The sequence below is a fragment of the Neopsephotus bourkii genome, unplaced genomic scaffold (assembly GCF_033783945.1).
Source record: "Neopsephotus bourkii isolate Nb327-2 ecotype Australia unplaced genomic scaffold, CSIRO-AGI_Nbou_v1 NB_1831, whole genome shotgun sequence".
NCBI classification, from domain to species: Eukaryota; Metazoa; Chordata; class Aves; order Psittaciformes; family Psittacidae; genus Neopsephotus; species Neopsephotus bourkii.
Window position 1 is genome coordinate 1,179,723 of NW_026902304.1, and position 12,325 is coordinate 1,192,047.

A 12,325-nucleotide genomic window follows, 5' to 3' on the forward strand; every position below is an offset into this window, starting at 1 on the left:
CATCCAAATGACCCTGTGCCATCAGATTTGACATGCCATCTGAAAATGCATAACCAGTGTTTGTTATGGAGGTTTGTGAGTTGTTAGTTTTCCATTGTTTTCTCTGGCTAGATGAAGTCTGTAACCACCATGAAAATAGAGCCATGATAACATCACAGAAACTGTAACTTGAGAATAGCTGTAAAAAAAAAAGACAAAAACTGTGCTGACCTCTCAAAGGTCTGGGTGTGGAAGATCTTTCCCCAGGCAAGTGTCGAAAGCCAAGTGTGTGTCATGTAAGTACACACATTTGCCTTTGGGATCACCCAGGGATATATCGGCCTCTTGGGGCCCACAGGAGTTCTCCCTTCTTGTCTAAGGAAACACTGAATGCAGTTTCCTACACTGGCCAAAAGGGGCTGTGCCAGGGGAGTGAGAAGGTGGAGTCCTGAGTGAGCAAGAGCAACCTGAGAGTGCCTCCAGCTAACTAGACCTCAAGTGATACTCGCCGACCTGTGGATGGATTAACCAGGTGCTGGCTGCTGTTGCTCTGTGCTGCAAGTATCTTTAAACATTTACCCAAAGCTCTTCTGCCCATGCTATACACATGGAACTGAAGGAGACCACCTGTGATCACTCAGGAGTGCACAATTTGGCCTTCCAGGTAAGTATGGTTTCTTTTGCTTTGTGGGAAGTTGAAGGACTTACAGACAATGAACAATGTGCATTTCAGTCCCTGAAAAAAGAAAAGATGTATCAATTTCTGCTTCTGCCTGCAGATGTTTTACAACATCCAACATGCTTCGCACTGATACCCTGCCAAAGTACAAGGCTGGAGCACAGCTGACACATTCATGTAGGCTCCTCTTACTGCTCATCTGCTGCTTGGTATACCAGTATCATTGAAAAGCCTCCTCAGGAATATTTCATAGGCTGAGTATCTCAGAACTAGCTCATCCACCTCTCCCATCTGCTGTATCAGTTGCTGCTTTTTCAGGAGGATAGGTAATTCATAGTTCTGTTGGAGACGAGGTCATCATTATGCAGCATACACCTCATCAAATCAATATTAATGAGAAAAATATTTGTGTAACCACATGTGGCATATCTTCTTTCTTCCATGCATAAAATAAGTGCAATTGTCTCCTACTTCCAAGAAGAGCACAGAGAGGAGGTAAGGAGCTAACCCAGAAAGTTCTGCGTATTGTGCATATATAGTAATGTTAACAACCATTTTTAAAAAAGGTTTCAAAAATGGAAGCACCAAAAACTGTTAAGAAGTTAGTTATGTTTCTCAGTGCCCAGTATCCCTGCACTTTAATAAGAATTAAGTCAGGGAACCCACATCCAGGCTGGTTTACTGTACTTGTTGCTGAAAGTAGAACAGGTCAGAGACAGTGGCTCTAAAGAGCACTGCGTTAGCAAAGTACCCCTTGCTCCCTGCAGCTTCAGATCCCTATGCCGGCCCTTAGCTCAGCTAGCAGGAAAAGTAGCACATAGTGGGTGTGAATATCAGCCAGACACTATTCAAATAACACAGAAAGGTCTTTGTGAATGCTAAGCACGTGGAATATTGTGTAACACCAGTGACATCCAACCACTCTGTATATTTATTCATTGGGCTATAGAGACAGAGAAGCAATAGATTGATTAGATAATCTGCCGATCAGGGAATATTTGTGGAATGTAAGGGAGTTAGGGTCAAGTCCCTACTCCAGTCAACAGTTAATAATTCATGCTAAGTAGGGCAGCTTCAAGAGTAGATGAATAGATAACTCTCTTAAAACATGATAGCCCAGTGGTTAGGGCATTCTCCTGGGTAATCAAAGTGCCTTCAAATGCATCTGCTTCACAGCTGATAGCCAAAAGCATTTCAACTTGAGTCTCCCCCAGTTCAAGTGAATATGATAGGAGAGGACTTCATCCTTCCTGCCTTTTCCCACAAAATTTGTGCCTAAGATAGTGAAGTCAGCTTCCAAAGTCTTTGCCTTCAAACCCTTGAAGGAAAGAAGTCCTTCCCTAGCTGCAGAATCTCAGTACCTAAGCTGAAAATCACTTCTTTCCTCAGCAGTCTGTGGAGCACAGGGCAGTGATTCGGGTTAATACACTGCCTTACACAGCTAGCTCACCTGGGCAATATGCAGGAAACCCAGGTGCTTCATTTCCTTCCCACTGCAGAGGTTTGCAAGAGCCCACATATCCTCTCCTATTTAAATAATTCAAATGTCAAATCAGGAATACTGTGCAGCAAGAAAACCTGGGGTCTGAACCAGGTTTTCTGGTTAATTTTTCCATGGAATGCCATAAAATTCTTCACATTTATGCTTACACTGTCTTTCTCTGACTCCACATACAAGTTGCTCCCTAGAGAAAATAAGACACAGAAGGAAATACTTCTACATATAGAAAAATAAATCACTTCACTGTAGGAGTCACAGAGAAGACAGGAGTCTCATGATTTGTGGTTTTTTTTTCCCTATTTGAACTTTTCTTGCACAAAGATTAAATGCTTTTCTTCCTCCAAAATACAGTGTCTTCTAGAATCAAGCTATGAGTATCTTCCTTAAACCACAAAATACAGAAGTGTTCTGGATTTAAGCCATTTGTAGTATCAATGTGGGATTGCACTCCATAGGTAATTTAAGATTTACCTGAGCCATTTAATGATTAACACACAAAAGAAAAAATAAGACAGGGACAAAGTAAACCCGGGATAGGTAGTTTGTTTTATAAAGTAAATAAGTTAAGGAAACAGCTTTCAGCATAAAAAAGCAGCTCAAGTCTAAGAAATGATGGATGAAGAATCATATCGGAGATTTACAACGTCAAGAATGGAAGGCATTGTGCCTTCTGTTGTGGGGCACTCTAAAGGGGATGAAGGGGTTGAATACAGAATAATCTGCCTTTGACTAGGGATACAAATGGTCAGAGGGGGATAACTAAGCACTTCTCAGTTTCACATTGCCTATTGATATTTAAACACACATCCACACAGAAGGATTTTCTAGTGAAACAGGATTTTAACTGTATCACAGAGGCTAGAATCAACAAACTGCCATACTGTTTATACAGAGACACTGAGGAGTTTAATAGTTTTTTATCCCCTTAATTATGTTGCACAGTGTAAGGAACCTAAACTTTTATCTTCAGATTCTCATCGCTATTCCAAAGATTGTCTGTGTTTAGTGTCTACATGCTAATGTAATACATTCTGTATCTATACCTATAATAATGTCATACACAATGTATAGAAACACTATTGTGTCTCTTGCATTCAGTGTGGGTCAGTTAACTTCTCCCTTACGGCACCAGCTGGAGGATTACTATTGTTGCCCACAGAATTCCTGCTCAGAAAACCTGCAACAGTTAACAGGAAGCCTAAAACTGAGGTTGGATTTACCTAGCTTTGTATAGGCATCATTTAAGAGGCAAAGATTTTAACTAATCAGTTCTGATGATTCAGATCTCTGCTAATGATGACATTAAACAACAGCTCACACTTACTCCTCAAGGAATGATAAGAGCTGGCTCATAAAAAGGAATGGTAGGTGGGATGAAAAAAATCCCTGATTTTTAAAAGGAACTCAGACATAAACATAAAAGAAATACAATGGTAACACTAATAAATATTTATTGTTCGACGGCCCCCTGTTGTCAATGCTATGATGCATTAAACAGTCAGTATTTGTTTCTGTGGAAGAGCACACCATGCTCTTAAGAAACTGTGAGGAAGAATGCCTGTTAAAATTCTGCCTTTTACTCATGCTACATAAGGACATTGGTACTGCCATAACATACACAGCTTTTGTACTCCATTCAAACAAGCTTATAACATGTCATAAAAAAAGCTATATATTTCTGTGTTTATCTCCATTCTCCAGAACTTCCTAGATACTTTTGTCTGGTTGGTTAATTAAAGACTATAGGCACTATTAATAATCTAAATTTCATTTCCATAATTGCTGTAATTTCTCTTGGAAACTATGAAGGCATTGCACTGCGTACCTCTTATCAGATACACACAGGAAAGTATGTAGTCCTTTTTCACATTTTTGAAACTTGCTTTCTAAAGTCGGGTTTTTTTTGGATTTTAGGTTTTGGTTTGGTTCTTTTTTTTTTTTTTTATAATTTAACTGTGACATACTACCCCCTTTGCTTACAGGAAGCAGTGAAAATTAGTTGTGCCTTTAAGCTCTTTTCTTCTCAGGTTAAGTAAAAGTTCCTTGTAAAAACATTTTTAGGATTCTTGTGTTTGTCATCCTCATTGTGTTCCTGCTTGCCACCAATAGATGTTTTGAATGCCATTAACGGCGGGGCTCATGTGCACCATTTTATCTTCTCAGGAATGTGCAAATCTTTTTTCCTTTTTTCTATTTTCTGACTTTTGCTTTCTGCCTCTGATGCATTTTACTTGTTCTGAGAGCAAATGGATTTCCTATCTTTTTTTTTTTTTTTTTTTTTTTTTTTAATGACCGGCTTTTGCCAGTCTATCATTTTAACTTGTTTATCCTGCATTTCAGGATACTATCCAACTATCCCACTCAAGACCGTACAATTTAAGCTTTTAAAAAAAATACTAGTGTACTCAGAGGTGGGTGAGGCTAATTTACAACCCATTTCAAAACACCTCATGAAGATTTATCCAGCTGAATTTAAATCTGGCAGAACATGTCTTTTATCTGCTGTCTCAACAGCTCATTTACTGTAGTTTAACACATGGATAATAAGCATTCATCCCTCCAGCCCTTACACTGAATTTTATCATTTGACAGGACTTTAAGAATGCTGTGATTATTGATCAAAAATTTTCTTCATCCATATTTAAAGTGCATTTTTACTGCTTCAGAATTTTGACACTGACTAGCAAAAGGTAGTACATGGGGGAAAACTTAGATGAATGGTCTTCAATTACACTGAATATTAAAATAATAGCAAAGTTTTAAACAGTGAACCATACGGTTTCATTTCAGTTGACTGAATGCAATCTGAAATCCAATGAAATCTAGCCTGGTAGCTTAAAACATTTGCTTTGAAGCATGTGTTTTTCACAGAGTTCCTTAAATACCCTGATTCTAATCTCCAAAGCTAATGTAATGACCCACTCTTAAATCATAAACAGTTTAAGGAGCTGTCTGGATGCTCTGATAGCCAATCTGTTTTCATCACTAACTGGCAGGGGTGGAAAACCATATTCTCTAAAAGCATGTGCTGTTGTTAGAAGCGCAACTCATAGAAGTTACACCCTTTTAGCAAAACCAATCCCTCCTTCAAAAGGCAGGGAGGACACAGGAGGGAAGGTCAAAGAATGTAGTGGTGCAAAAAGACTTGGCAAATGAACTGCTCATCTAGAGGAAACTAAACAAACATTTTAAGAGCACTTCACTTTCAAGTACCTATGCCCTTGCCATGTAATCAAGTATTTTAGAAGCAGGAAATTTCAATCAGTAAAAGTGCAGCAGAGTGTGAAATCAGAACCACAACTGTGTAACACTTTTCATATTGTTAGCATTCAAAACAGATGGATCAATTCTGTAATACTTACGTGTGGCCTAATGGGAAGAGAATTTTCCCCTCCAAGCTCCTCTTACTTGGTTTTAACTTCCTGCTTCCTTATGACACTACAGACTGAGTAGGTTCAGAAGTGACATGGCATATTGCTGGATCTGGTGTGTACTCATATAAGGGCCATGCTAGCTATAGTCCCTAAAGCTTGAACTCCCATTTTCTGTTGTGGTGTTTTGTTCTACAGACATTTCCAGGAAGGTGGGAAAGGATACTATGCAAATGAAGTAGAAGCTTTCTGGCTGGATACTTTGGTAGCAACCTGCAAAAGCAGGTGATAAAAACAGGCAGGTTGACATTTTGGTGTGATGTTCCTTCAGCAAACTCAGACTCAAACAGGAAAAGGGTTTATTTGCCACTTAAATATAAATGGGTTTATTTGCTATTTAAATATTGCTATTCTCATAAAAAATTAAAAATAATTTTTCTTTTTCTTTTTTTTTCAAGGGGTGAGGTTAAATAACATGCATTTTCACCAAACAAAATAAAAAATAATGTATAAAGGGGAGGATGAAGACATTGTACTTGAAGAATCAGCTATGAAATATAAGAAAATTACTCAGCTTCATGGCATTTAGTGGGTGCTTTAGTCAACAGAAGTAGTCTCTTACTGGAGTAAACTTGTTATCATAATAGTTGGCCAGTTTCTACTGAATCTGGAATATACCAGAAATGTGGTATAATCAGCTGAAATCAGTGAGGTTTATGCTTGCAGAAAATAACACAAATACATGATTCTGAAGTGTGGGCTATTTACAGTCCCATCAGTCACGTCATGCTCTTAGTAGATTTCTGCTACATTACTCACACATTCATATATTTTATTTTTTCTAGAAATTATGTAATTACTGCAGTTGAGCAGTGGGTTGGACAAAGTGACTCTTAGAGGTTTCTTCCCATTTCTGTACTTCCATTGTCTGTAGACAGCAGTTGTTTTGTAGGTGCTTACTGGGTTTCACATTTGCTGAAAAAAAGTCCTAAGATATCTCTGCTTTTTCTTGCTCAGTCTGCAAAGAGACTATCCCAGGGGTGGGTGTGTGCCAATTACAGAACTGAACCACTTCATCTTCACTATGGTCTCTTTTTAATATATCTCAGTGCTACAGTTAAGCACTGCTTCTTGTGATGGTTTTTTGCACTTGATGGAGAGTTCAGTAGAGGCTTTCATTGTCAACTGCAGGGACAGCTATGACAGACTCCTAATACAGCATGGTTAGAAGGCAAAGAGTAACAGAGATGCTTTTGATAAAGAAATACGTTCCTCTGAAGGGAATGCAAAGACATTCTTAGAAGGAAGGGAACTGATATGTCAGCATCTGGTTTATCAGAGACACAGCAGGTGAATAAACAGCTTCTTGCAACTCCTTCCTCTTCCACCAGACACACAAGGTTGCAGAAACATTTTTGCTGAAACCAATATTTTGTGAAGTTCAGAGGCAGAATATCTTTAAGGAGCATATGTTACTGGGAAGTGCCCTAGTTGTTTCTACGGTCATGTTTCCATTAAAAGGCAAAATCTAATTTATGTCTAGTAGTACTGCCAATTCCTGCCTTTATAATAATTTCCTATGATTAAGCTCATGTTTATGTTGTTCATTTGGAAATGATCAGTTTCTGAGAAGGCCAAGTGTCAATACTCATTTACCGCTTTTATTACCATGTAAGTAATGAGATACTTCATGCAATAAAACACAGTGAAATGACTGTACCATAACTGTTGCCATAAGAAACCACTGAAATATGAAACATTTATATCAATTGTGGGTATATATTATTTAACATTTAGTTTAAGAAGCTTTCTTACAAAACCAAAATAAGAAGCAGCCCTTCAAGGATCATTATAAAGAAATAATGTACTCTTCAAAACATTAAGAAAAAGAAAACTAATAATAATAATTAAAAATAATAATAATAGTAGTAGTAGTAGGTTGATATTCAAGGATCACCTGCTACAAGCTCAGGAGTGTTGCATTCCATAGAAGGAAGTGCAGCAGGAGGGCCAGGAGACCTCCTTGGATGCATAAGGAGCTGCTGAGGAAAATTCAAATGAAAAAAGAGTCTTATAGAAAGTGGAAGCAAGGAAAGGCGGCCTGGGAACAGTACAGGGATGTTGTCCAGGAAGCTAGGGACCAGGTTAGGAAAGCTAAGGCCCAGTTAGATTTAAACTTGGCTAGGGATGTTAACAGGAAGGGATTCTACAGGTACATAGCAAATAAAAGAGTAGGGAGAATGTAGGCCCCCTCAGGAAGCTCTCGGGAGAACTAGCTACACAGGATTTGGAGAAGGCTGAGGTTCTGAATGACTTCTTTACCTCGGTCTTCTCTGGCAAAGGCTCTGACCGCACCACCCAAGTCTTGGAAGGCAGAACACAGGGACTGTGAGAATGAAGACCTTGGGCCCACTGTAGAAGAGGAACTGGTTAGAGACCATCTTAAAAATCTGAACATGCACAAATCAATGGGACCTGATAGAATCCATCTGCGGGTCCTGAGGAGCTGACAAATGAAGTTGCTAAGCCACTGGCCATCATATTTGAAAAATCATGGCAGTCAGGTGAAGTTCCCGACGACTGGAAAAAGGGAACTGTAACCCCCATTTTCAAGAAGGGGAAAATGGATGACCAAGGGAATTACAGACCAGTCTGTCTCACCTCTGTGCCTGGCAAAATCTTCGAGCAGATTCTCCTGGAAGGCATGCTAAGGCACATGAAAAACAACAAGTTGCTTGGTGACAGCCAGCATGGCTTCACTAAGGGGAAATCCTGCCTGACCAATTTGGTGGCCTTCTATGATGGGGCTATGGAACTGATGGACAGCGGTAGAGTAGTTGATGTCATCTACCTGGACTTGTGTAAAGCGTTTGACACTGTCCCACACGACATTCTTGTCTCTAAATTGGAGAGACGTCAATTTGATGACTGGACCACTCGGTGGATAAAGAACTGGCTGGATGGCTGCACACAAAGAGTTGTGGTCAATGGCTCAATGTCCAGCTGGAGACCAGTAACAAGTGCTGTCCCTCAGGGATCGGTGTTGGGACCAGTCTTCTTTAACATCTTCGCCGCTGACCTGGACAGTGGGATTGAGTGCGCCCTCAGCAAGTTTGCCGATGACACCAAGCTGTGTGGTTCGGTTGATACGCTGGAGGGAAGGAATGCCATCCAGAGGGACCTTGACACACGTGTGAGGTGGGCTGATGCCAGCCTCATGAAGTTTAACCATGCCAAGTGCAAGGTCCTGCACCTGGGTTGGAGCAATCCCAGGCACAGCTACAGGCTGGGCAGAGAAGAGGTTCAGAGCAGCCCTGCAGAGAAGGACTTGGGGGTGTTGGTCGATGAGAAAATGAACATGAGCCAGCAGTGTGCGCTTGCAGCCCAGTAAGCCAACCGTATCCTGGGCCGTATCAAAAGGAGCGTGACCAGCAGTTTGAAAGAGGTGATCGTGCCCCTTTATTCTGCTCTTGTGAGACCTCACCTGGAGTACTGTGTACAGTTCTGGTGTCCTCAACATAAAAAGGACATGGATCTGTTGGAACAAGTCCAGAGGAGGGCCACGAGAATGATCAGGGGGCTGGAGCACCTTCCATATGAAGACAGGCTGAGAAAGTTGGGGCTGTTCAGCCTGGAGAAGAGAAGGCTGCTTGGAGACCTCATAGCAGCCTTCCAGTATCTGAAGGGGGCCTATAGGGATGCTGGGGAGGGCCTCTTCATTAGGGACTGTAGTGATAGGACAAGGGGTAATCGATTCAAACTTAAACAGGGGAAGTTTAGATTGGATATAAGGAGGAAATTCTTTCCTGTTAGGGTGGTGAGGCACCAGAATAGGTTGCCCAGGGAGGTTGTGAATGCTCCGTCCCTGGTAGTGTTCAAGGCCAGGCGGAACGAGGCCTTGGGTGATATGGTTTAGTGCGAGGTGTCCCTGCCCATGGCAAGGGGGTTGGAACTTGATGATCTTCAGGTCCCTTCCAACCCTAACTATTCTATGATTCAATAGTAGTAGGAATAGTGGAGTTGATTATGGTTGTCTTCAACTCTGTAGGTATACCACCTACAACTAATGCAGTAAAGCTAACTGCTCTCTTTAAAGATATTCCAGGAGTTTCCAAGAGCAGTAGAAGGGCATCTTTTTTAAAAAATACGTATTTACTGCATATGCATAAGGAGCATATATACTGGAGTAAAGGTACTAACAAGCTGGGGAAGGCCCAGATAGGCCTTTCTGCTCAGCGTGGGGGGAAGGGCTAGATCTTTGCAAACTTGTTGAACCAGTGCTGAGGCAAAGCACAGCACTGGGGGTACATGTGAGTTTGGGTCAAGAAAACAGCAGATTCACAGTAGCTAAGCAACACCCACAGCAGATGCAGGTTTGTGTAATAGCACGAGGACTTGAACACCTGAGCTCTGTACACTGAGTTGCGGGGTCCCTGTATTAGTTAACTGAAATATAGAAGCACAGGCATCAGAGTATAAATCAGTTCTTACTGCATATAAGAAAGGCTTTTGTTTTTTTATGTGAACCAATACAATTTCTGGTCTTGTCACACCCCAGAGGGACAGCAAAGGTGTGGATGTTACAAATATGAAAGGTCCTGGAGACAATTCACAGAGAATGAAGAATTCAGGAAATAAGAAAACTGTACATATTAACCAGGTATGGTTTAGGTTTTATGCTGGGTTGTTGTGTTGTTTTTTTTTTGGGGGGGGGGGGTGTTCTTTAATAAACTTACTTAATTTTCTGAACCTCACATTCAATTCAGCAATTGGCTATGATGATACTTCCAAGATATGTACTTTTAGAAAACTTGAATTTGATTTAAATTTCATAAACTGACAGGGAAGCAAGGTCTGTTCTCAGAAATCAGGAAAAAACATAGAAAATTGACAAGATGTGGAGGATACAGAAAAATGTTTTCTAATGTCATAATTGCTTTATACAAGATAAAAAAGAGGCATCAGATATAGTGATCGGAGAGCATACCATGGATGACTAGTTGATACAGAGAACTTTTTCCGGAGAAGCTGGAGAAAGAGAAGCTGGAAACATTGGATTTCATGATACAATCTTTCAGTCAGACAGGGCACACATTTTATTAAATACCTATTCTTTCAACATAAGGAAAATTTCTCAACAAACACAAACTGGAGGCAACAGCTCTGATTTACAACTCACCAGACAAAGAAGAGGAGAATACAATACAGATTAATTCCTTGAAGCAGCATGTGAGAAATAGTTTTCCTGATGCTTGGATATTCTTCTGCATCTTCCAGTGGAGTTTTTTGATACAACCAAAGGCAGAAAAGGCATGCTGCTAAAGAAATGCCTCTGTTCTCAAAGCTGTGATTCCAGACTTACAGTGATGGAAAGGACCACTTGGACTGTTCTGGTATGTGCTTCTGTGAACTAGACCAGGATCTGAGATCCTCAGAGAGGATGGTTACAAACAGTACCTATACCTTCCTCTTCAAAAGACAACAAAAAGGAAAATGTCAAAACAAAAAGAATAAAAGGAACTGATGGAAACTTTGAAAACAGAGAAAAGTAGTTGCAGTTGATGAAAGCTTCATTTTGGTCAAAGAAGCCTGCTTCCCATTTAAAAGGTTCGAGTGAAAGTGTTCAGCCACTACAGTGTGCAAGTGTAGTAGAGACACATATACCCACACTGACCCTTTTCCAGGCATGCTGTAACTAAGGCTTCACATGAAAGCACGGCTTTTCAACCTGGAGGGCTGGGCTTTCCTAACTTATGATGTAGGTTCAAAAATCTGTGATAAGCATCTGCATACAGTATACCCCAAATTTAAGCCCAGGAATAAATGATATTTCAATACTATCAGCACCGAATCTCACTCAGGTAAAAAGCCCACCTCCTACAGCCACTGAGAAGAATGCTCCCAGTTGGCAGCTTCCGTATTTCTCAGGTTTGTTTTATTTCACAGTCAAGACCAAAAAGAGATAGAAATTGAGGTTAGTGAAAATGCAGCCACAAGTTACAGTGCAGTTCCACAGAGTTACACAACTTCCACCTCCTCTCCTCCTCCAAAAACTGCAGTCAAGAGGACTTTAGACTCCTGTACGTGTCCCGCTGAGCTTTCTCCTAGGGGAATGAGTAGCAGCTTCTATGTACATATTCCTCTGAAACATTTTTATTACTCATTTTGTGTTAACATTGCCTTTGAGCTAGTTCAAGTCTCTCACTAGGAACTAACTTAGGGCTTTCCGGGACTCGGTGGCATCTGCAGCAGGAAAGCCAGATGGAAGCAAGGGGCCAAGGCAAGGTCCGTGGTGGGCCTTGTTTCACACAGCAGTTTGGGGAATGATGTTAGTGCAAATGGTAGTGACAGAAAAAGAAAAGGAAAGCTCACCTGCAGCCTGCCACCACCCCAGCTGGCTGCATACCAGGAGGCCAGCTTCCCTCCAGAGGGCAGGACAAGACCACTAGTTCGTGGAAACACTGTCTGCCATCACCATGGTGCTGGTGGGACACCCAAGGGCAGGCCTGGCAGGGCATTAAAACAAGGAGATGGGAGCATGGCTCAAGGGCGATGTGTGGTTTTGCTGCTTCCTTTGAATCCAACAGTTACCTGCCCTATGTCACCAGGCCCTCCGTGGGCCCTGCCACAAGTGTGGAGATATGTATGCATGGGATAGGCACTTTCCCTCTCCCCTCCAGGACAAGGGTAGTAATGCGAGGTGGGCAATGGCATGTGCTGAGTGACTTCAGGGGCTGTGCTGTTCCTAGCTGCCGCAAGGACTGTCCTTTATCATGGTGGAGGTTAGGCTGCCAT

At 41.3% G+C, this 12,325-nt stretch overlaps 1 protein-coding gene across 8 annotated transcripts in view; it reads left to right on the forward strand.

Annotated features, from left to right (window-relative positions):
* Nucleotides 1–260: 260 nt before the first annotated feature.
* The window catches only part of SLC28A3 (solute carrier family 28 member 3), a 61,975-nt gene continuing 49,910 nt past the window's right edge, over nt 261–12,325 (forward strand). For 7 of the 8 annotated variants that reach the window (XR_009723983.1, XR_009723985.1, XR_009723982.1 and 4 more), the window contains exons 1-2: nt 261–643; nt 10,089–10,190. Coding sequence is in view for 4 of the 8 variants with exons in the window: in XM_061343909.1 (XP_061199893.1) it covers nt 587–643; nt 10,089–10,190 (159 nt within the window). In the remaining 4 variants the exon portion in view is untranslated. The remainder of the gene's footprint in view (nt 644–10,088; nt 10,191–12,325) is intronic. The other variant, XM_061343911.1, reaches the window with a different exon arrangement.